We start from the raw sequence: 24,081 nt of genomic DNA, 5'->3' as shown, positions 1-24,081 counted from the left end.
CCCACGCTCGGCGCAAGGATTAGCGATGCATGCATACCTAGCGCGCGCTAGGCCTCCTCGGGCGACCTTCGTAGAAAAGAAAAAAAAGAGCAGGGAGCAGGGGGGGGGGGGGGGGGGGGGGAGGCGAAATGCATTCGGAGGCGAGTGCAAGGGCCGCGAACACGCGCAACGGGAGAGCGTCTGTGAAGGGGCCGCATTACAATTTCGCGAATGCCGCCGGGCGAACGGAATACTACCGCGCGGGTGCGGGCCACCTCGCGTCTTGCCGAAGGGAGCTGGAATCTCGCCGCTAAGCTCTACTAGAGGCTACGGGAAGCACTCGGCGAGAGAAACTTTCCCGACCTCGGGACGTTGCGCAAGTAATGAACGTTTGGGGCTAGCTGGTCCTGTGTCGCGCGTTACGTATACGGGGCATCTTGCACCGATGCATCCCGCAGTTTGACGGCAGCGCCAGAAGACGGCCCGTGGCGAGCGGTGGAAGCAGCGAAATTGGAGGGACGCGACGCGCACACACCGCGACGGCCCCCAGCATTGTTTATCACGGGGGCAGAGTGATTGTATAGTCTCAGACCACACTTTGGCGATCGACCCGTTTCACCAGTGGCGAGCCACCGTACCGGCTTCGAGGCGACATTCGGTACCGCGAGATTATCGCGCCCAAAATCGGCGATGAAACATCTGAAACATCTAAAAGCGATCGCTGCACGACCCAAGCGCGTCCTTCCCTCTTTGCCGGGACGATGTCGGCTCGCCGACCTTGCGACGCCGCATCTTTTTTTCGATCAAGGTAACGCGACAAACGCCGTCAACTCGGCGCTGTACACATTAAGACAGGCACCATTCGCACAGCCGCGGGGTGAAATCTTAGTTGAAAGACGCGCGCACCGACAGATAAATTCGCGAGCTGCGGACCATACGCGGCGCGCAACCGCTATATAGGGGGCCGCCATGCCCTACTCCGCCCCTCGATGCCTCGCCCCAGCTCTCGACTTCTAAAAACTCGCCCCGCTTGACGGATCTCCCTCGGAATTAGAACCCGCTTGCCCGACCGGGGGTTGCTCACCGGTGCACACACAAACTCGACCCAGAAGCAGGAGCGCAATCACTCAGCGCGGGCGACGTTTACCCGTTTCTTTCCAGAGCTACAGCGGCGCCAAGATCGTAATTTCTTTTCGCGGAAACGCGTGCGCGTCCCCGGAAGCTTCGCAGTAAACACGCGGGGCAACGCACCGAGCGATCAACAGCTGCCTATCTACACACGCTGCGTCTCGCGAACACGACCGCCGAAATGGATGTTTTTTTTACAAGATCACTGCGACGTCGTCAACGTGGCACGCCCGACTGAGCCCTTGCGCAAGGGTTGGGCGCGCCTACCTCGCTGCCCTCGAAACTTGATTCGAGACAAACGACGCGGGAATGCCGCAGCGAGAGCTATACGCGGCATCGCAGTGGCCCTTTCAAATCTTCCCCTAGGTATAAGCCCTCGGCGACACGTGAACGAGCACGAACTAGGCTGAGAAGCTCTTCGGGCGCGTAACGTCTACATAAATCCCGTTCCTTACTCATAACGAAACCAGACCGTTAATCGCGACCGGCTAGAGGAGCCAACGAACACGAGCGAGTCCTGTGAGCTATTTGGCAAGCGCAGGCTTAGTTGCGCCGAGAATCGCCGCTCTCTCGAACCCGTTTATTTGCATACTCCAAGTAACGCAACAGTCGGCGGAGCTGCAGACCATTGCGCCATCTATGGGAACATTCGCTCAATAAGTAGTGGTAACAGTATGGTAACAAATCATTATCGTAGATAGATTATATTTATCTGCTAAGATTGTTGATTTGGTGCAACCTCCCAGAGGACGAGATATTTTAAGCTGATGCAGACGCATAACCGCTACCACATTGCCGTGATGGCTAACAGCAGCTGTGCGTGGAAGCGCTGATGGCAGCACGCGTAAACCTGGGAACCGAGACAGAAAGCCAGCGAAAAGGGGATCGCGAAGAGCGAGGTGGGGCCATAACGGCAACCAATACATCTGCAGGCCAGAAGCCAAGAGGAGAAAGTTGAGAGGCTAAAAGATTCCCCCATCAGGCGAAGAGAACCGGAAAGGTAAGCAAACGAGCGGACAAATGCGCCCGCTTTGCCCTTCCATTTGATTATTATTGGTGTTTTTCCTTCCTCCCTTGCATTCCCTCTCGGCCGTCTTCCACACTGCAGAGTCTCGCGTTTCCCCCGAGCTTTCCCATCGCATTTCGGCATGAACGCGGAACGGCCATTTGCATTACCGCCTTCCCTTGCAAGGACCTCCCACTTCAAGTAGAGAGGGGCGCCGAGCTAAAAAATAAAGATCATTCAAAGAGCGTCCAGTGCACAAGGTGGTGGTGGGGTTGTTAAAGCACCAGCGCTTTTCGTTGCAATTGTTTTAGTTTCCTCAACGAAGGAAGGTGCTTGGAGGCAGGCAAACACGTCTCCCCCCCCCCCCCCACCCCTTCCCCCGTCGATATTATTATTCTAGATCGTGGTTTACGCAAAGAAGCCGAGGCTCCACCGGCTGCGCCAGAAAAACAAATGGAGACCGACCCGGTCTTTGCATGGCCGAGCCAGGCGTCATGCCGGGCTGCCTCTGTTTACGCTGCTGGGGCAAAGCGGGGAAGCCAAGGAGAAAGGACGATCTCGCGTTCGGGAATCAAGCACGGGCTCCTACCAAGGGCATAGCCTGCGCACTCGACCGGTTGCAGCGCCTTGCATATGTAGAGAGAGAGAGAGAGAGAGAGAGAGAGAGAGAGACGCAGGCATCAAGATCATGCTCTGGTCTTCCTCCCTTGGTCGGATTGCGTGAAGAGCGAGAACTAAATAAGAAATGCCCAGGATAAAATACAATATTTGATATGCTCAAAAAGTTTACTAATAGGGTTACAGCTGGCTCAACTACATCTCAGATCTGTGTAGAGTTCGGCAGCCTCAACAATGACGAGAGACGAACTCGAAATGCCCTATTTTAGGCAAAAGGTACTTGATCGCGTCCATAAACCGCCAGTTGCCGCCCGATAGTGGTACACTCCCTTCAAATGATGTTAAACAATTAAAATAAGCACGAAGAAATACAGGACTACATATAAAAGAGAGTTTAAATTACAGTTTTAGTGGAAACAAATAAACGAGATTCGTTTATTGCGTTGTCATACCAAGGTCTTAAGCCGCGTGAATGTACACGTAGGCACTGGCAAAAAGGGGAGCGTTCACGAACTAGAAAAAAAAAAAGAAGGAAAAATCGAAAGAAGACAACGGCCCGCTTGTTCCGCGCGAATGCTGATCATCACGAAGAAAGCGAGAAACCGAGCTACGAATAAATTTAAAAGAAAATGAAGCACCGACGAAGGGTACGCTCGTAACAGCTGTTCGGCAGGAAGGCCTTCGAGCGCATTGCGTTTCACGCCTGCCCGAATTGCTAGCACGTCACCCCGCAAACTTCCATCGTAAATCTCCGAGTCCCCCTTTTCGAAATAGCGGACGTCCGTTAACCACACGTCAAACAAACTGCCGCGATCGGATGAAGCGGCGATATTCTATTGGGCGAACGGCGGAAACGCATAGCGAGTGCAAACATGCCGCCAACAGAAGTTATTGAAGATGTTTTCCTTGCAGAAGCGCACTCGAAGACGAGCAGCAACCCCCCCCCCCCCTTTATTTATTCTTTTTTTTTTTTTTTTCAGACCGGGTAGTAAGCAGTCAGGAAGGACGGAGAAGTCTGCGCACTCGCGAGCAAGCCCGTTAAACGAAGGAACGACTGCCTCATCAGGCCTACATCCACGACCTTAACAGAGCGCGCGCCTAATTTACGACCGGCAGTCGGCGACGAACAGGCGGCGGAGGCGAACTGGTCGCGAGCGTGCTCCGAAGCAGACGGCGTGCAGAAGTCTCCGTAGAACCGTGCAGTGTATTAGAAGCCACAGCACACATCAGTAAATCGAACACCAACGACATTTTCGTCTGTTCCTGAAAGCAGTAAATCGAACACTATTTGGATCGCGACACTGGAGCGATCGGATGGGAACTCGGCGCTGACGCCCGTGGTTGTACCTGGGTCGCAAGCCCCAAGGGTAGCGTTGGCCTGGCGGCCTGGGGTACAACTGCAAGCATCCGAAGGTCCCGGCAAAGCATGAGTCGACAGGTAACAACGAAACAACTTGTTTATTTTAACATCGCAAAGAGTTGGCGGTCAGGTTTGACCGAAGTAGAGAGACGGGAGAGCACTTCACTCAACGGAAGAAATCGGAGCCCTCCTCTGGCGTCCGGGGGCAGCTGTTTTTATACTCTCGCAGTTGAGGGCAAGAAGGAGCCCCTCAAAAGACGAGCACGTGAATGTACAATGGGCTAATGGTGACGCACACTGTCGTAGCGACGCCGTAGCACCATGTCGTGGCGCTGCGCACGATCTCGTAGCACCTGGTCGTGGCGCTGCGCAGCACACTGTCGTGGCGCTGCGCAGCACACTGTCGTGGCGCTGCCGGTCGGACACAATGACTGTACCGAGAAGATGGTCCCTGCTTTGGCATCGCCTGTTTCGGGCACAATGACTGGAACGAGATCCCTGCTTTGGCATCGCCTGTTTCGGGCCCAATAACTGGAATGAGATCCCTGCTTTGGCATCGCCTGTTTCGGGCACAATGACTGGAACGAAATCCCTAGGCGGTCGCATCGCCGCAGACGCGCCTGGAAACACCTGGCGATGAGTGTTGCGGTGACGACGATCGGGCCAAAATGTCCGCCGCCCCGCCGCCGTCGCGCCGGCAAAACCACGTGTCGCAGGCGAAACGCAACAGACCGCCCCGCCGGGGAAAGGAGATCCCGATGGACAGGGGACTGCATCCGCTGTCCGGAGGGATGTCGCTCGATGATGCTCATAACCGAAGTCGGGCGTCCCTTGACGTTTCTTGAGCGCAGCGCACAGAGAAGGCCTCGTTCTCTCGTTCAGGTTCGCACGGGACACTGCAAAGTGACTTCGGGAGAGTTCACATTTTTGTTCTCGTTCCCGGCAAGCGTTAGAACTACGCTGAAAACTCAACCGCTCAGTCAGCAAGCACGGCACAACCCTCACTAAGCCCTGCCAGGCTCTTTCCCCTTTTTATACCACTGCCTAGTTCCTTACAGTAGTCTAGCATCACTCAGAACGCGTCCACAAATTGAAAAATTGCACTAGAAAGCATATCATCACTTTGAAACACTAAACAAAAGCAATATGTTAAAAAAAATCCTGCCTCAGGAAGAAAAACATCAGTAACAAACAATTTTGAGGCTGATTCCTACGTTAGGGGCTTCGACTTAAGCCATCGGCGTTACCGTTGAGACTCCCCTTTTTGTAACGCACCTCAAAGGAATATTGTTGTAAAGCGAGGCTCCAGCGCAGGAGGCGGCCATTTTTGGGAGAGATGGTCTGCAGCCATTGGAGAGGGCAGTGATCCGTCTCAATGATAAACCTCGAGCCGGCTAGATAGCATGACAATTTCTGAACGGCCCACACGAGACATGCACACTCTTTCTCGGTGGCGCTATACGCCTGCTCACGACTGGTCAGCTTACGACTAGCATACAGGACGGGGTGTTCTACTTCTCCATTTTCCCGTTGGCACAGTACAACGCCCATGCCTCGCTCACTAGCATCGCACTGAACAATGAACCCTTTTGTATAGTCTGGCGATCGTAGCACAGGCTGGCTTGTTAGGGCACTCTTTAGGGCGCTAAAAGCTCTTTCCTTTGTCTCGTCCCAGACGACTGTTTGAGGCTCTGTCTTTCTTAGAGCATCCGTCAGGGGAGCCGCGATATCAGAGTACCTAGGGATGTACCTCTGATAGTAGCCGGCGACACCTAAGAACGACCGAATATCGGTCTTTGTGCGCGGTTGCGGAAAGTCTCGCACAGCGGCCACTTTTATTTCAGAGGGGCGGCGACGACCCTGACCAATCACGTGACCGAGGTAGACAACCTCGGCCTGTGCTAACTGGCACTTAGGAGCCTTACTGTCAAGCCTGCTTCGCGCAGGCGGGTTAGCACTGCCCGCAAGTGTGTCATATGCTCAGACCAGGATGCGGAGAATATCGCTACGTCGTCTAGATACGGTAAAGCGAATTCTTGCTGTCCCCGCAACACTTTATCCATGAGACTTGAAAAACAGTATGGCGCGTTCTTCAAACCAAAACTCAACACTTTAGGACGGAATGTTCCCATTGGTGAAATGAACGCCGCATACCTACTAGCCTCTTCTGTAAGTGGAACCTGCCAATAACCCCTGACAAGATCTAGGGTGGAAATAAACTGAGCGCTACTAACTTTCTCAAGGCGCTCCTCGATGTTAGGGATCGGATAAATTTGATCCTTAGTGATGGAATTAAGCCTGCGGTAGTCGACGCAAGGACGAGGTTCCTTGCCCGGTACCTCAACTAAAATCAAAGGGGAGGTATAATCACTCTCACCTGCCTCAATAACACCGAGCTGTAGCATTTTCTTTACCTCAGCCTCCATAATATCGCTCTGGCGGGGTGACACCCGATACGCCTTGGATCGTACTGGCTCTGGGGAGGTAAGTTCTATATCATGAGTAAGTACAGAAGTCCTACCAGGCCTCTCAGAGAACAGACCTTGAAACTCTTGTAATAGCTGGTGTAGTTCGGTTTTCTGCTCAGGCGACAGCGGTGCTTTACTGATAAGGTCACTAATGACTTGACCGGTGTCTTCCCTGTTCGTCACTGAGCCTAGTCCCGGAAGCTCGACTGGAAGCTCTTCAGGAACGTTTACCATCATGCACACCACTGCTTCCCTTTGTCTATAAGGTTTGAGCAGATTACAGTGGTAAACTTGCTGTGCTTTCCGCTTTCCTGGCAGACTTACCACGTAGTTAACGTCCGACAGTTTCTGAACAATTCGTGCTGGGCCCTCCCACTGCACGTCAAGTTTGTTGTTTAGCGATGTGCGCAATATCATGACCTCATCGCCCACCTCAAAACGACGGGCCCTGGCTGTCCGATCATAATAAACCTTGGCCCTCTGCTGGGCCTTTGCCATTGCTTCACCTGACAACTCCTGTGCCCTTCTTAAGCGTTCGAGGAGCTTAAGCACGTACTCCACCACGACTGGGTCGTCGCCCCTACCTTCCCATGATTCTCGAAGCATGCGAAGCGGAGATCGAAGCGAGCGACCGTACACCAGTTCAGCTGGCGAAAACCCCGTAGCCGCATGCGGCGCGGTCCTTAAAGCAAACATCACCCCAGGCAGACACAGCTCCCAGTCAGTTCGATGTTCAAAACACAACGCTCTCAACACGCGCTTCATGACGGAGTGGAGCTTCTCAACGGAATTCGACTGTGGGTGGTACACTGAGCTGTGTAGCAGCTTTACCCCACACCTTTCGAGAAAAGTTGTCGTCAAAGCGCTAGTAAACACTGTGCCCTGATCTGATTGAATTTCTGCAGGAAAACCAACTCGCGCAAATATGGACAGTAGTGCATTAACTATCTCAACTGAGCTGAGTTCTTTAAGCGGCACTGCTTCAGGGAACTTTGTCGCTGGGCAGATCACAGTCAAAATGTGTCTGTACCCCGTGGCTGTTACCGGCAGAGGTCCCACAGTATCAATAACGAGCCGTCTAAAAGGCTCCGTAATGATAGGTACCAATTTCAACGGCGCCCTCGATTTGTCCCCTGGTTTGCCCACCCGCTGACAAGTGTCACACGTCCTCACGAAATGGTCTGCGTCCCGAAAACACCCTGGCCAATAGTACTCTTGCAAGAGACGGTCCTTAGTTTTCTTAACTCCTAGGTGTCCGGACCACGAACCCCCATGCGACAAGCGCAACAGATCCTGACGATAGCATTGAGGCACGACCAGCTGATCGAACTCCACTCCTCGGCGGTCTAGATACTTCCGGTACAGGACTCCACCTCTTTCCACAAAACGCGCAGTTTTCCTGGCGATACCTTCTTTGACATTGCAGCGCACGTTTTCCAGGCTGCCATCCTTTTTTTGCTCGGCTATCAAAGCCGTCCGGCTGACTTTTAGCAACCTATCAAGTCCGTCTGACGTAGGCGCGATGAGCAAATCAGTAGATAGCTCTTCTAACTTTCCCGCGTCGGGCGGTTCCTCTCCAGTATCTGGCGCCTTCAACGCTACAGACTCAATTTTATTCGGTTCGGGCGTGCTCGGAATATCAGCTTGCTGCGCCTCTGACCCTTTTTCGTTGTTTGATAACGTCGGCCCCGCAACTACCGCCTTTGCAGCGAGCTCCCGAACCTTCGATCTGGTTAAGGCCTGAACACTAGCTTCACCAAACAAAAGCCCCTTCTCGCGCAGGAGGTGATCGGACCTGTTTGAAAATAGGTACGGGTACTGGGGTGGCAGCATAGATGACACTGCCGCCTCTGTCTCAAGCGCTCCGAAAGGTCCTTCAATAAGCACCTTTGCTACTGGCAGACACACGCTATGAGCTTCCACGGCTTGCTTGATCCACGCGCACTCGCCCGTGAACATATGGGGTTCTACGTAAGATGGGTGAACTACATCCATCGTAGCTGCGGAATCGCGAAGCACTCGGCACTCTTTCCCGTTCACGAGGAGGTCTCGCATGTAAGGCTCGAGAAGCTTCATGTTCTCGTCAGTGCTGCCTATTGAAAAAAACACAACTTTTGGTGTTGTTTCCGGACACTGCGCCGAAAAGTGACCCGGCTTCTGGCATGTATAACAAACGCGCGCTCGCCTCATCTCGAACCGCTTCCTGCGTTTGGCTGCCGCCGTCTCCTTACGTTCTGTCGGACTGCTTTCACTCGCATCCTCACTACGCGTGTCCCCCTTTAATCTCCTGGGTGTGAACTTTGGCCTCTCGAACTTCGAGCCAAATTCACCCTTTTGACCGTCCTTAGCTCCGCGAGCTCGACGCGTCACAAACTCCTCGGCTAGCTCAGCGGCTCTAGCCACCGTACTCACGTCTGGCCTATCCAAGACCCAGTATCGCACGTTCTCCGGTAACCGACTATAAAACTGTTCTAGCCCGAAACACTGCAGAACTTTATCGTGGTCACCAAACGCTTTCTCTTCTTTGAGCCACTCCTGCATGTTCGACATAAGCCTATACGCAAACTCTGTATATGACTCACTTCTGCCTTTCTCATTTTCCCGAAACTTCCGACGGAACGCCTCCGCAGACAGCCGGTACTTTTTTAGCAGACTCGATTTTACTTTGTCGAAATCCTCTGCCTCCTCTCTATCCAAGCGAGCGACTACGTCGGCCGCCTCGCCGGGTAACAAAGTGAGCAAGCGCTGTGGCCACGTTTCCCGAGAGAACCCCTGCTTCTCGCACGTTCGCTCAAAGTTAACCAGGAACAAACCAATGTCCTCTCCAAGCTTAAACGGCCGCATCAGGTCAGTCATTTTGAACAATACGCGTTCTCCTGCACCGTGTGCCTGACTTCCATTACGAGCGCGTTCCATCTCTACCTCGAGACGCTTCATTTCCAAAGCGTGTTCGCGCTCTTCTTTTTTCTCTTGTTGCTCTCGCTTTTTCTGTTCTTTATGTTCACGCTCTTCTTTTTCTGTCTCCCTCTCTTCAATAGTCTCAAGGCATTCCGACAGCTCGTCATCCTCAGCCTCTAACTCAAGAATAGCCTTTAGCAGTTCAGGTTTTCTTAGTTTGTCTGAGACATCCAGACCCAACTCTCTTGCAAGCTCCAACAATTTCGGTTTGCGCAACGACTTCAAATCCATGGCTGCTCTGAATGCTGCTTTCTCTACTGCTTACTATTGTCTTGCCGCAACTAACCCGGCAGCAACGACAACCACAATTACCAGCTCTGTTTCTAACACTAACAAAAGCCTGGCAAAGCTCAGAAGAAGAAAGTCCCGCACTCACCAAACCTCGCAGCCAAGAGTCCAGCGCAGTCGTTCCGCTGCAGGCAACCAGTCATCACACAGGGCTCGTTGCACTGCTCCCGGATCGTCGTTGAGCTGCTCAGCATACAGTCAACTGCATCTCTTTGCTGCTGGCCTCCGTTGTCGCGACCTCACCGCTGGCAGACTGTTGTTTGAAGTCGTAGGCGATCTCACCGCTGGCAACCAGATATTTGAATCGGACTGCTGGTACGATCTGTTGGGAACTCGGCGCTGACGCCCGTGGTTGTACCTGGGTCGCAAGCCCCAAGGGTAGCGTTGGCCTGGCGGCCTGGGGTACAACTGCAAGCATCCGAAGGTCCCGGCAAAGCATGAGTCGACAGGTAACAACGAAACAACTTGTTTATTTTAACATCGCAAAGAGTTGGCGGTCAGGTTTGACCGAAGTAGAGAGACGGGAGAGCACTTCACTCAACGGAAGAAATCGGAGCCCTCCTCTGGCGTCCGGGGGCAGCTGTTTTTATACTCTCGCAGTTGAGGGCAAGAAGGAGCCCCTCAAAAGACGAGCACGTGAATGTACAATGGGCTAATGGTGACGCACACTGTCGTAGCGACGCCGTAGCACCATGTCGTGGCGCTGCGCACGATCTCGTAGCACCTGGTCGTGGCGCTGCGCAGCACACTGTCGTGGCGCTGCGCAGCACACTGTCGTGGCGCTGCCGGTCGGACACAATGACTGTACCGAGAAGATGGTCCCTGCTTTGGCATCGCCTGTTTCGGGCACAATGACTGGAACGAGATCCCTGCTTTGGCATCGCCTGTTTCGGGCCCAATAACTGGAATGAGATCCCTGCTTTGGCATCGCCTGTTTCGGGCACAATGACTGGAACGAAATCCCTAGGCGGTCGCATCGCCGCAGACGCGCCTGGAAACACCTGGCGATGAGTGTTGCGGTGACGACGATCGGGCCAAAATGTCCGCCGCCCCGCCGCCGTCGCGCCGGCAAAACCACGTGTCGCAGGCGAAACGCAACAACACCAACGACAATTTCGTCTGTTCCAGAAGGCAGTGAGCAGACGGCAAAATAAAGAAAATTTGGGAGAAAATGGTGATGTCTATTTGCTTTTCTTTTTTCCCCTCTCGAGGAAATCAGAGCTTCACAAATACGATCACCAGCAATTCGACCAACATTTAGCACAGAGCGTTACTTTGGTTTTCGAGGTGTGAAATGAAATCACGTACAACGCGGTCGTAACTGTAACGGTACAATACGAGCGGTTTACGGATCTGCCGGGTTCGTTCAGAGAGCGCCAGGCTCAACGCGGGAGCGCGACCGAGTAAAGAGAGTAAAACATCTTTATTAATAATATTTGAATGGCGAGAGCAGTGTGGGAGGAACCCTCAGTCCAGGGTCCCTGAGATGATTCCGGCGATGTTTCGAGCCGGTTGTATCACAGCTCGGAGGACCTCGGGAGGTCCGTCGCGGAGGGCATCGTCCCACAGCTCTTTGTTGCGTAGGGGGGTAAAGGAGAGTTGGCAAGGGAGGTGAGACTCGACGGAAGCTCGATCACGTAGCGTCTCCGGACTGCTCTGGGAGGGCAGCTGCCAAGTTCGGGTGGGGAAGGCTACGTTTGGCTCGAATCTCGAGAGGACTACGCATCGCTGGAAATCGATGTGGAGCGCGGTAGGAACCGGTCGAACGTACCGTTACTTAAATGGCGCGCCCGGGTTTGCATACGCCAAATATAGAGTTACCTGTATATTTGGCCGATAAAAGCGTTGAGTACATTGAAATGCCTTGGCGAAGGCACGACGACACCTCAAACTTGAATCGATACCCAATTTTTTGTTTGGTGCTCGAGAGATGCTAGTGCCGTAAAAATCAACGCGCAGTGAACTGCCGCCCCGCTGTTCACGGAATCCGAAGCGTCGGCTCCGAAGGGCAGCACGATTGTAAGAGCGAACCATGCAACGCAAAGCGAACAAAGTGAAGGAAAAGTATTCACCCTTTAGCGCTTACCTAGTCGCCATACAATAATAAACAATCTTGCCTGCCTTTCCCTTCTGTAAACATGCGCGCACTTATCAACGCGACTTGGCATTCTCGACAGGAAAGCGGCGAGCGCCGTAGTTTCAAACAAATCGAAATTCAAGCAACGCAGATGATTACTGTTTCATGACGGTATATGCCTACAAAGGGTGTAACGTTGAAAAGTTCAGTTCTTCAGTCCCGAGTTCGTACCTTACCCGAAGAAACTCCTGTCCCAAGGAAGGCGATAACGGGGTAAGTTAAGCCACGCCACACTATACTCTCGAAGCTCCCGAAGCGGTGCACGCAAGCGTCAGAAATGAAGCCAATCAACCGCCTGCATGCGGGCCTTCTCGCCCGATTTCGTGACCGTCTTGCCCCCCTCACCTAGTATAAAGCACGCCAGACGACGCAGGCTGCGAACAGAGTCTGCGTGCAGATTCGGAAGCCGCAAATGTCGCATAACTCCGCTCACTCGCACTGCGATATTTTTTTTTTTTTTTCAGGTTCGACGTCACCCGCTCGCTCGGGTCAAACACAGCTTCTGACTTCGTAGAGACGTCGCGACAGTGAGAACTTCTTTAAGAGAGATACCGAGATGAATACTAGACCAGCTTAGAATAAAAAGCCTTTGAAAAAAAATAACTGCATGTCCTTATTTCGCGTCTCAACAGCGTCTGTACGTCATTATGAAATAACAAATTTCAAAGCATGCTTTCTTTTCTTTTTCTAGGGCTCCTTGAGGCAGGTTTCAGAAACGTTTGACAAGTTTAGCCTCCGTTAAAGCGCACATGCAGCTTGTCCCCGACTGATTCCTAACGGACGTCTATTGTCAGCCAGCTACGTAGTAATAACGCAGAACTTACTTCAATATAAGCAAACATTATGCTGGGATTTAGAAAGCCTACTAGACGCCTCAGACACTGGCGTATGCGTCACAGGCGCGCGCGCACGCGAAGGAACTGCGCGTCGCATTGCTGCTCCCTTCCTCAACAAAAAGTGCGCAGCGTAAAACAAAACGCGCGACCGCAAAACAAAGCTTTCCGTCCGCTGAAGCACCGAGCCGCCACACAAGAGCACAACCCGCACGCGGGATTTAAACGAAGGAAGGGGAGAGACGGTAGACAGGGACGGAATTCAATCATATTTTTGTTGTCCGTCTTTAATAAGAGAGAGATTAAAGGGCAGACATAACGAGCACAGCCCTGGACCCTTTTACGGAACTCAAACCGCGCGTTACCTCAGAGAGCGGAATAACAACGCGACCCGGCGCTCGATCCAAACGCAGTGACGCTCGCGGCGGGCGACGCTACGCAGTTCGCAGCACGTGACCACAGCGAGGAAATGGCGGCACGGTGGGATCGCCTCGCAGTCCCTGCACGGTGCGCGATGTGCTCTTCCCGCTACGGCGCACCATTTTTGCGACGACGACGATGGATGTGGCCGGGTCCTTTTCAGACGAGCGAGCTCACGTTCAGTCTCTCGGCCGGTTAAAGACGAAAGAGAGAGCAATTAAAAAAAAAGAAAGAAAAAAAAGAGGACCTTCTTCCCCCATATGCTCCCCAGCTTTTTTTTTTTTTTTTTTTGCAAACCGGGTCGCGAGAGATCCAGCCGCGTGCGGTCGCAATGAATGCATGCGGTGCTTAAAAAAAAAAAAAAAAAGGCATCAAGCAACGCATTTTACGAGTAAAAGAAGACAACGCGTATGCACACTCATCTACCCAAGCGTAATCACAGTCACGTCTAGCCACCGACCTCGACACAGCCGTTGTACCTGGCTTAATGATGATTGTACACCTAAGTGTAACATTTACAGTTAAATCAAAGGCTAACGAAGTGAAACCAAGACTTCGCCAGGCTAAACCAAGCTTTTGCTTGGCATATCCAGGGTTAGCTGAGCTAAGCCACAGCCAATTTATCAGACTGTCCGTTTTATCAGTTTCTCGTCTATAACCCGGAACAGTTTCCCACCGGGGCTCTCCAGTGCGTTCGAATTAAACGAGAAGTCGAATTAACCGGCGTCGGCTGCATATAGCTCTCGGCGCCGAAACTAACAAGCAGTTGACGCACTGGCAGGTTGTCGCGCCGTTAACGAAAAAAAAAAAAAGGCCGCACGCACGACAAGAGGGCGCAAGAAGTCGGGCCGTAAAACTGCACCGAGGCGCTCTGAGCTTCGCACTCGAATGAGAATACGAAGGGGAAAAAAAAAAGGAGGGGGGGTAGAAAGGCTCTCCGCCACATTCTGACTGCTCGCACGCTCGAGTAATTACCGCTCGTATGCGAAAAAAAAAAAGGGGGGGGGGCGGAATACGAGAGGCCGTAAAAAGATCGCAGTAAAGCAAGAACCAATGACGCTTCTCCCCAAAATTGCCGTCCTTACACGACGGCCGCCACGGCAACAAGCGAGCGAGAGAACTCCTTATACGGGCCGTGAGCACAAACCGAGGAACTGACGCCCCAGAAGTTTCTTAAAGAAAAAAAAAAAACAGTGTGAGTGTGTGTGGCGGGGTTCAGCGACGACGCTGTATTTATTTTAGTTAATGGGGCGCGCCTGCTGCGAAAGCGCCGTGCGGGGCCGTTCGCTCAGTCGCAGTTCGCGCAAGTTCGTAATTTCTGCAGCGAATCAAGCATTCAGAACTACGTGGCAAAATGTGAAAACGTTCTGCCCCATCGTGTTAAACACTCAACGAAACAACTGTGCATCATAGAGGCCTGCGTGATATAGCACCCCCCCCCCCCCCCCGAAGTTTTAAAAATTTTATGCGCGAACCTACATTCACGGCCAAAGCCCTTTCATTTAACATAAAAGTCCCTATAACAACGCTAACCCGATAATTCTTTGGGAAAATTATTTTCAGTGGCGATATAGCCGAAAAGATCAGATAAATGCGCTAGCATCACGTCGCACCTCTTCGAGGTCCGGGATCCACGATTTGAACCGCTTTCCCCGCATTGCAAAGCGTTGTTCGGGTGCTCACTCGACACGCGTCCTGCCTCTTCAAGTGCAACTGAATGTAGGCCCGAGCAGATCACAGTCCGTTGCACCGTGTATATACAGCGATCGAGTGAGTGATAAATGACTCACTTGACTCAGTAGCGTAACTCAACTAACTAACGTAACTCAACTAATGTAAGTTGACTCAAATGACTCAGTAGCGTAAATAGAACAGAAAGGAAGAGATCACAAACGAGGGTCAATAACGTGGCCCCGTCTACCCGTGACCCCCATCCCAAAATTTTTTTTTCCCGCCTTGACGCTCCTAATGCTGACGCATTAAAAGGAAACGAGAATGCCAGAATGCCATCCTAATTCGCGACTACTCCAGTGGCGGCTGCACATTTACTGACAGGTACAGTTTTTATCCGTTTGTTTAATGTCACCCACGGAGCTGAAGCGTAGTTCCGACTCAACCCAGGCACCGAAGGCACGCTCGCCTACGCTGTAGGAGTGTTCAAAGGCTTTGCAAGCGCCAATCCGCCCTCAACTAAAAAAAAAAAATGTTCGCGGCGTTAGCTCTAAATGGAGAGGGACTTTCTGAAAGAATGCGGGAAACTGGGGAAGGCAGGCTTACCAACGTTCAAGACAGGAGAAAAACACCGAAGGGGGCATAAAACGAAGCTGCGCGGGAAGACAAGTAAATGCGAAAGGATGGCGACAAACTTTAAAAAAAAAAAAAAAACAAGCTCGCACTTTTTTGAAGTTCGCGGCCGGAGCGTGCGGGGATTTTCACCGGCCTCACATTCATTCGTTCCACTCGAACCGCGCGCGCCCGCGAGTAAAACTTTTTGCTCTCCGGGGGGATTTTCAGTCACGAGGTGAAGGATCTAGGCGGAGACGGCACGAGTGAAATAAACGCGCCTTCGCGACGAAAAATAAAAACCACCCACACCAAAAGCGCGCACGGCACCTAGATGCAGTAAGAGACAGTGCGACGTTAGCGCCAAAGAGGAGGAAAAATAAAGCCAGAGAAAAAAGAAAAAAGCACGACTGGCGAAGACAGCGAGAAATGGGGCGGGAAGGCTCGAGCCGTCGGGCGAAGCAGGCGAAGACGTAACGGGCCGCAGCGAACGCGCTCTCGGCACGAGCTTTCGGCGTCGCCGGTAATCAGATTCCTTCGTCGCACTTGGTCGGGGGGGATCCATAATCTGCTCTCCCCGCGCTCTCGGCAAGATGGGCGCGGCGATGCGGAAGCTAGGGTCGGTGCTAAGTCTGCAAAATCGTCGAGACCGACCCGACCGTACAAAAATCGCGAACTGCCGCCTACACGCGAGAGGAAGAGCCTGGGGAAGGACGAGAGGGGGGGGGGGGGGGCGAATCAAATTTTAGCTCCTCGGCGTGACATCGCTGCGTGGGACCCATAATTACACACTCGACGGATACGCCACCACAATTACGAGCAGAAAAATGGTCGGGTCCCTCTGAAATCCAGGGAAGAAACCAGTCTGAACTAGATTACTCTGAACAGCTATCCTACATCGTGATGATGGCAAAACGCTGCTTAGGAGAAAAAAAAAATGAATAACGCTCCCCCTTTTTTTTTGTACCATGACGTCACATGATGACGTCACCATTCTTGCGAATTCGTGCGCTTTTAATAGTACACGGAAAGCCCACCAAATATTCTCAGCGATTTCTCGCGAATGCAAAGTAATAATTTTGCAACTGATAAAACACCTCGCTGTACCCCAGCAAGATGCTTCTAAAATATGACACCACAAGGGACTGGCGTGTGAATTCCGTGTCCGTTGCTTGCGCTGCTAGAAGAGGAGCCATGCTTTCTAGAGGACGGTGTTACGGATGGGTAAGATCAGAAAGGGCTACACACACGCTACATAACAATACACGACCCGTGACTAGCCCATATTGTACGCGCAAAACGGGAATTCCTGCCGACGCGCTCGCGGTAGGCGAGTGACAACACTAGACAGCACGTCACCGCAGCAAATTTCCATGTGAGGCTGTCGTGCGAACTTTGGCAAATCATTCGGCCGCGCTGTTTCGATTCCGCCACAATGCACGCACGCACGCCATCTCCGACGACGGCCGAAGCCGATACTCCTCGGCTCGAACGGGGGACGGGAGCGCTCAAGACCAAGTATCCGAGAGGAGTGGTGCAATCGAAGACTGGAACTCCGTTGCGAGCAAACGACGACCGAGGAATCGGCGGGGGGAGCCGATTCATAGCCTTCACTGGCATAGCCTTCCAGTGAAGGCTATGAAGAGCGAATATATATATATGGGAACACAAATTGCGTTGCACACGCCATCCTACCCCCGACGCTGGGCTTGTACTGACTTCCTTACTTTCCTGTTGTCCATCAACTCTCCCTATGCGTGGGTTCGAAAGATGGGTGGCTAGTCCCGAGTGGAGGAACCGGCCTCGTGTAGCTTCGGCACGCGAGAAAATCTTGTTCACTGCTGATGAACTGACCGTTAAACAATTCGGCGACGAATCTATCGAAGCAGTAGGTTGTCAGAGGCGAGCCATTACTTGTCTGTTAGAACGCATTATTCAACACCCAGAGAATTAACACCTGCTTACTTCGGTGTCACATGTCGCGCAACGTAACAAATATCGCTGCTCTTGTATTTTTATTTTTTTTTACAAACAACGTATAAATGTGACTGGCGTGCCGAACAAAATCCTAAGCGTGACCAACAACAACAAATGAGTACGCGTCGATGGCGCTGCGTGTGGATAGAGTCCAAACTCGTTCTGTTTCATTTTCTAAGCAGGCCCGATAACAGGCACTCACCTATTGTCTGCCAACCTTAGGTAACTATTTGCTGCCCGTGCCAGTGCTTTAGCCAGCCGCCAAACTGCGGCGGAGCCAGCGAAATAAAAACCGGGTGTGTCCCTGCAGGGCTTCATATAATCTTTTTTAACGTGTATAGTGTTTATGTAAACATAAATTGTATGGGATGAAGGTACTAACGGCTGAAGCAACTGCCTGACGAAGACCCCCCCCCCCCACCAGTACAGCCCTCGCCACTCTTGTGTGGAGCGCGGGAACGGCGGCTGCTCAGAAGCAAGCCAGCGACGTCTAACGCTAGCTGCTGGCAACGTTTGGGCCCAGCAACTACATTTAGAGTGCCCAGCAGCTAGCGTTAGGCGTCGCTGGCTGGCTCCTGAGCCGCACGTTGCTCAGAGGGGGAAAGGAACAAGAACACAGCGAAATAATACAGACACAATGAAAAAAGATATGTGCGAAAGGAAACATTATATATATATATATATATATATATATATATATATATAAGCTAAACATATAACCTCCGCGGTCCCTCCCACGCCGATGCCTTAGAGCCAATGCGCGGCGGACGGACAGCGCGACTCACTGAAATCTTAAAAGCACGCAAATAATGCATGGCCACAACGGGTAACGCCGGGACCTGCGGCGCAACAGAGGAACCGCTGCTAATAATTGACGGGGGCTGAAAGCACGAGCGGGCTGCAGCAAGCTGTCGACGGTCACCGACCACCGTAATCACCGCGCGCGAAAACGCTCGTCCAAAGTTTCCCGCAAGCTGAAAACCCTACGAAAAGGTCGACACTAAAAACAAAAAAGCTCGTCGCAACATAAACACGCTCCGACGCTGCGCTAATATATTATTCAGATGCGTCGACGCCGCACACCCGCCTGGCCCCTATGTGAGCACCACCTTTCCCATCGCTTTTCATTAGGGAAAAAGTAGCGCCACAGCATTTCGCTTATGCGCATTCGCAGGAACCTCGCCAACGTGTTGTACAGTGTAACGAATATTTCTGAACGGTGTGCTTGCTCGAATGAAAGAACGCCTTGTTTCCTCCCTATGATAAAGGCACTTGGGCAGGCTGCCCAGATATAACGCGAAGTAAAATAATCTCGAACCTGAAAAAGGCAGCTAAGGTTTGGCGAAAGACAAGTGCACTCGTGAAATATTGATTTAGTAGGTGATACAGAAGCTTCCTTACTTAAGGCTCAACCTAGGATACTACGGGATATCCCTAACAGGCAACGTGTTCGTACGAAAGCGGCCGCCCTAGCATGCCTTCACGTGGCTCACGCAGTAAATTTTGAAAAGTCGACGTTATTTTTTCTCCCCCATATGACGTCACCCATCGAATTAAGCTCAAATAAAATTGATCGTGCGACGTCAAGCCCTTTGCCCAACCCGTACGACCGCGCCGCAAAGGTTAACTGACGAAAGCGCGCGATTTTGAGGATGCCGCGACGATAGAGTGCGCTACAACGGTAACACGCACGCACGCACAAAATAAAACGAAGCGTGCGACGAAGGGCGACATTTAAACGGGGAGCCGGCTGGTAAGTAGAATAGCGTTTACACGAACTTCATCAACGATTCACAGCCCTGGCTCGTGCAACGTGCGCTGCGCCGACCAAGAAAAAGCCGACAGTGCCAAGAATCCCCATCCCACGCGCACATTGTCCCATCGTCTGCTAGCACTCCCCGAGCCCTGTCGTCTGCTGCGCGTTTTTGCATTCCCACCTCTTTTCCAAGCCCAGCCGATGCACATAGGGCAACAAGTCGTTACCGCTCGCGAACACAAGACCTTACGGATCCCAGCGCACAGAACACGCGTAAGCGACGCACGCACGAAATACATCGACGATACTTTAACGACCGGTATCAGGGGGGGGGGCGCAGTTTTATTACGACGCGCGATTTAACAGCCTTCCTGCGCACCTCTTTCCCAACCTCGAAAGCAGGAATCGAATGAGACCGACAACGCGTTCCACGTCATAAGGTTAGCGCCGATCGAAGCCACGAGGCTTGAAGTTTGCGAACTCGCTTTTGAAGTTTAACGAGCGAGCTTCCGGAATCGTGAGTTTCCTCGAAGTGGGCCTCCCCCTTTGCGGCGCTTTTCACTAAGTGGCTGTTTGCCGACAGCTTTTATTGGAGTTCGTCATCGCGTTTCGCCATGAATAAGCAAGAACGTGCGCTCGTTAAATGCCGGACTCCGCTGCTCCCAGGGCCTTCCATACTCACTAGGCGAGCGCTTCACGGCAACAGACGCAAGTACAGCGCGTCAAGTGCTGACACTATCGCGCGTTTACGAAACTCCGGATGAAGGTTTATCGTTTTATACTTTCCCAGATTAACTTGCTCGTGGCGTGGCTGTTCGGTAAGCGAACGCAGCCCTCATCGACGCAGCCCTCATCGACGCGTACCGCGCTGCTATATCCCCTTTCACCGTTCCTACCACACGCCGACCTTTACACGCAAGGAAGCCAGAACGACCACTTCCACCGCGTGTGACAGTTAAACGCTTGTGCGCCACGCACGCAAAGTGACAGTCACACGACTGACGGGATATCGTCGGTGCACAACGCGGACACAAACGTGACGCGGCACAGCACCGACCAATCCCAACAAGGACAGAATTGTTCGTGGAGCCATTCGCTACTGCAGAGGCACGTTGCGCTCGGTCCAAAAAACTTTTTTTTTTTTTTGCCTCATTTCACCACTGTGGCAAAGAGTGACTTGGCTGGCGAAAAATAAACAATCTGCCAACGCTCGTGGCGTCGCAAGTAAATAGAAGGTCAGCCGACGTTCGTGGCGTCGAAGGTAAATAGAAGAACAAACGAGCACAAAGAGCGCCAAGACCAATTTTATAGTACCCGACACAGGATGGTGCTGTCTGATTACCCAGAACCTGAAACTCGCTCTAGTATAGCTGGACACAAGGAACCCCCGACACTGTCGCGAGTCGGTCGTTGTCCGGTCCATCTCGTTCCATTCCTTCACTCGCCTTTCTTTGACGGGACCGAACGCTGACGGCCGCGCACCGACCAGCCCCAGCGTCGCACTTCGCCAAACGAGATCCGGCAGGCGCACGTACCGCTCGTGCAGCAGAGCTTGCGACCTCGACACTCGCGCGTCCTCCGCCGTTTCCCGGCGGGCACTGGTCCAACGAGAATGCCTGCCCAGACCGCCCGGTCGACGACAGCTTTTGCCTTTTTTTTTTCCCAGTCCCGACGCCGTTGAACCGACCTCTTCAACGGAGCCACCCCGTTGTGCCTTTCCTGCGCTGACGCACGTTGACAAGCCACCGTCGGTCGCGCCACGTGATCCGACGGCTAGGGCGGCCTTTTTTTCGTTTAGAACGGAGTCGTGTGTCTTTTCGTTCTTTCTCACGCGCTCGTCAAAAGTGGCCCATTCGCCGCCACGTGCCCCAGCCGCTTCGAGTCGGGGTCGCAGTTGTTGTTAAGGGCCAAACAGGCCCGGCTGTCACTGCCGGCAACGGCAAAAGAGACAGCGGGAACGCCGGGAATAACCCGCGCACCGTGCCGCTTAGCGGCCGCAGGAACAGCTTCGCGCGGACACCGACCGCCGCGCGGGTTCGGCGGTGCGCAAAGAGGAGGCAGTAAGCACGCGTCCGCGACGACGCCACGGGGAGACCCGAGATAAGCGCTCGCAGGCGCCGCGACATCGCTCTCCCCCTTCTTTTCCCCGTACGTCAATCTCTTCTCGGCTGCCGGTTCGCCGCGCAGTACAGCGGGCAGTCCGTGCTGAGCTTCCGCGCAGCCAATTCCTCATCACGACACATCGTGCACACGGAGAGAAGGAACCCGCGGCCTCTTTTTTTGCAACCGGTACCGCGCGGGGTCGCTACTCTGCTGGACGCCGTAAAATTCCGCCGTGTCTGCGTTTTGGGCCAGTCGGAGAGGCCGTGGCAGAGCCTCGCTTGGGCCCATCAAAACTGGCAAGATGGCTAATTCGACAATGTGGGAGAACGTAAAAAGCCCTCAACTTACTGCGCTCGCTGCTCCCAATATTAAAGGCAAACACGAACAGTCGACAATCATGCCAGCAAAAGGCACGTGTTACGGTGCGGTTCGCATCGTGCGGACTTCACCACGTGGCGCCTTGACGTGCAACACAGAAGACGGCGTGAATGACGTCAAAGATCCAACCAGCGCCGGGCATTAGCCAGTCTGATTACCGGAGCTGAAATATCTTGCGGAGTATTTCAGACACCCCGCAAGAGACTCCGTGCACAAAAGCAAAATTTAAAGCACTCACCAGGAAGTTGACCTGATCTCGATGAAGACTCTATCGATGGGTGGGATCAACACTCAAAAGAAAAATAGACTCAGTCTAACAAAAAAAGGATACTCGACCATGGCTTGAACGCCATTCTTCTTGAAGATCACTATTCTCATCACCTTGCCACTTGGAGTGCAGATGGTGTGGATGACGTCCTGAAAGGAGGGAAAAAAAATAAATAAAGGAACATGTCAAGAACTACAAGGCAGATCTTACAGCCCTGCTATGTCAGCCTGTTAGAAATAAAAAAAAATTTATAAAAGTAAAGGGTCTGTTTATACACAATGCATGAAACTTGCGGTGAAAATTTAATTCCTCGCAAACAATGGCGTGCTATGACACTTTTCATAGATTAAAGTAAGCATCTCAGATGCACACCAGAAGCTCAAACCCACCAGTTCAGCCCTTTTATGGTCGCATCACAACAACACATCACTGTAATAAAAAAATAAACAAATCGTGGAGCAGAACATCCAACCATAACCATCCAACCATTGGCTGTCAAACAGCCAATGAATTAGAATATAGATTAATATGCTACAAGATATCATGCGTATCTTCGAATAATAGTGGTAAGCAACATATGCCACCAACAATACAAAAGCACTGATGTGACACCAATGAGCAGCGCTAACAATTTTTAAACTAAAGATGTGAAGTTAATCGGTACAATGCTCCCTCATCTTGGCCCAACCAGTGCAAGGAGTCGCCACTGTACTGGCTGCTACACGTGCAAGAAGACAGAAAGACACCTGATGTTTTTGCATTAGGTTCTTCCCACAGCACCTACGCGATTCTCTTCGCTGTGCGATTTTCAAAAGTGCCCCTTGACTATCACTGGTGTGACAATAGAAGCCGAAATCCAATGTTTTGACCAAAGCATGAAACAAATGACACAGAGAGTGCAAAAGCAAACAACCCAGACACTAGCTATCTGAACGCTCAATAATGCAGAACAGTAAAGAAGAACAATACTAAGCTGATAGTAGATGCATGCTTCATTTGTCGTGCCCTCTCCGTATCATGGTTGCTGTAGTCAAGAATGAGGTCAATGTAGAATAGCTCAGCTTACAACGATAAATGAGACACCTAAGTTTTATTTTATCTTCTTGACTTTCTTTGAAAAAAATAGATCAGTTGCAGACACACATGAAAAGACTGAGAAAGCGCCCTTCTCCAAGCATCGCAGTTGTGGAAGAAACTAACACAGTCTTGTGCAAACTTTGTTCTTTTACGATAAAACTATTTAAAAGGAACCCCACTGGTGGCACACTGCTGCAATATAGCGGATGGCACTGTCTCTTTTCCCAGAGCTACTTGCGCCAAGTAGATTTTTGCAGGAGCTCATTAGGAGAGAAACCAAAGCAGACATTAAAGAAAAGAAAAAAAAAAACCTTTAAAACCAGGAAACATACATCTGCGAATTTGCTGGCACAACGCTTGAAGTAATTCAACTTATCTTGCTAGTACGCTGGTTCGTTCGCATTGTGAAAACACAAAGCAAGTAACTTGACAGCAAGTAACCTTCGCGCATGGCCCCTTCCCCCTTTCTTGCACATTCAGTGTGCCCACAGAATACAAACAAGATGCAACCGCTGCTTCAAGCTAGTTCACAGGCATTCGTGGAAACCCTATGTGTCCCGCAACAGTCGTAAAACAAGACTGCCTGTCACGTTGTTTTTCTGCCTGTCCTTCCATGACACTTGCTTAAAGGAGCTCCTATGCTACGCCCGATCACGGCTGGTATGAATAACTTGTCGTACAAACACAACACTTCTCAATAGTGCTCAGAGAACTTCGTGGCAATTCCTGCTCGAACAGATGTGTATCGATGAAGGGAGTCCGATTTATACATGCTCAAGAATAGAGTTAATGAAAGACGAGGCAAATGAACTGTATTCACACTTCGCTTTTCCAACATGTACTGGGACTAACGGTAGCATATGCAGGGTAGAATTTTAAGCCTTGAAAGCACGCAGTTTCAGAAGTGATAAATATGTACTGTATAGAGAAAAAATAAGCACAAGTTATAATAACACATTAGCATGAATGAAACTAAATAAAACCCTTTGTATAAAGCTGTTTGAAAGGGGAAAGAAATCATGAAGTGCTATTAATTGGATCAAG

At 51.8% G+C, this 24,081-nt stretch overlaps 1 protein-coding gene across 4 annotated transcripts in view; it reads right to left on the bottom strand.

Annotated features, from left to right (window-relative positions):
• sm (heterogeneous nuclear ribonucleoprotein L) overlaps positions 1–24,081 on the bottom strand; it is a 171,494-nt gene that overhangs the window by 131,152 nt on the left and 16,261 nt on the right. For all 4 annotated transcript variants that reach the window (XM_075699938.1, XM_075699939.1, XM_075699940.1 and 1 more), the window contains exon 4: positions 22,024–22,109. In XM_075699938.1, coding sequence (XP_075556053.1) covers positions 22,024–22,109 — 86 coding nt within the window. The remainder of the gene's footprint in view (positions 1–22,023; positions 22,110–24,081) is intronic.

The sequence above is a fragment of the Dermacentor variabilis genome, chromosome 7 (assembly GCF_050947875.1).
Source record: "Dermacentor variabilis isolate Ectoservices chromosome 7, ASM5094787v1, whole genome shotgun sequence".
Taxonomy (NCBI): Eukaryota; Metazoa; Arthropoda; class Arachnida; order Ixodida; family Ixodidae; genus Dermacentor; species Dermacentor variabilis.
Note: the sequence above shows the minus strand (reverse complement) of the source record. Positions and strands in the feature narration are given on the sequence as shown.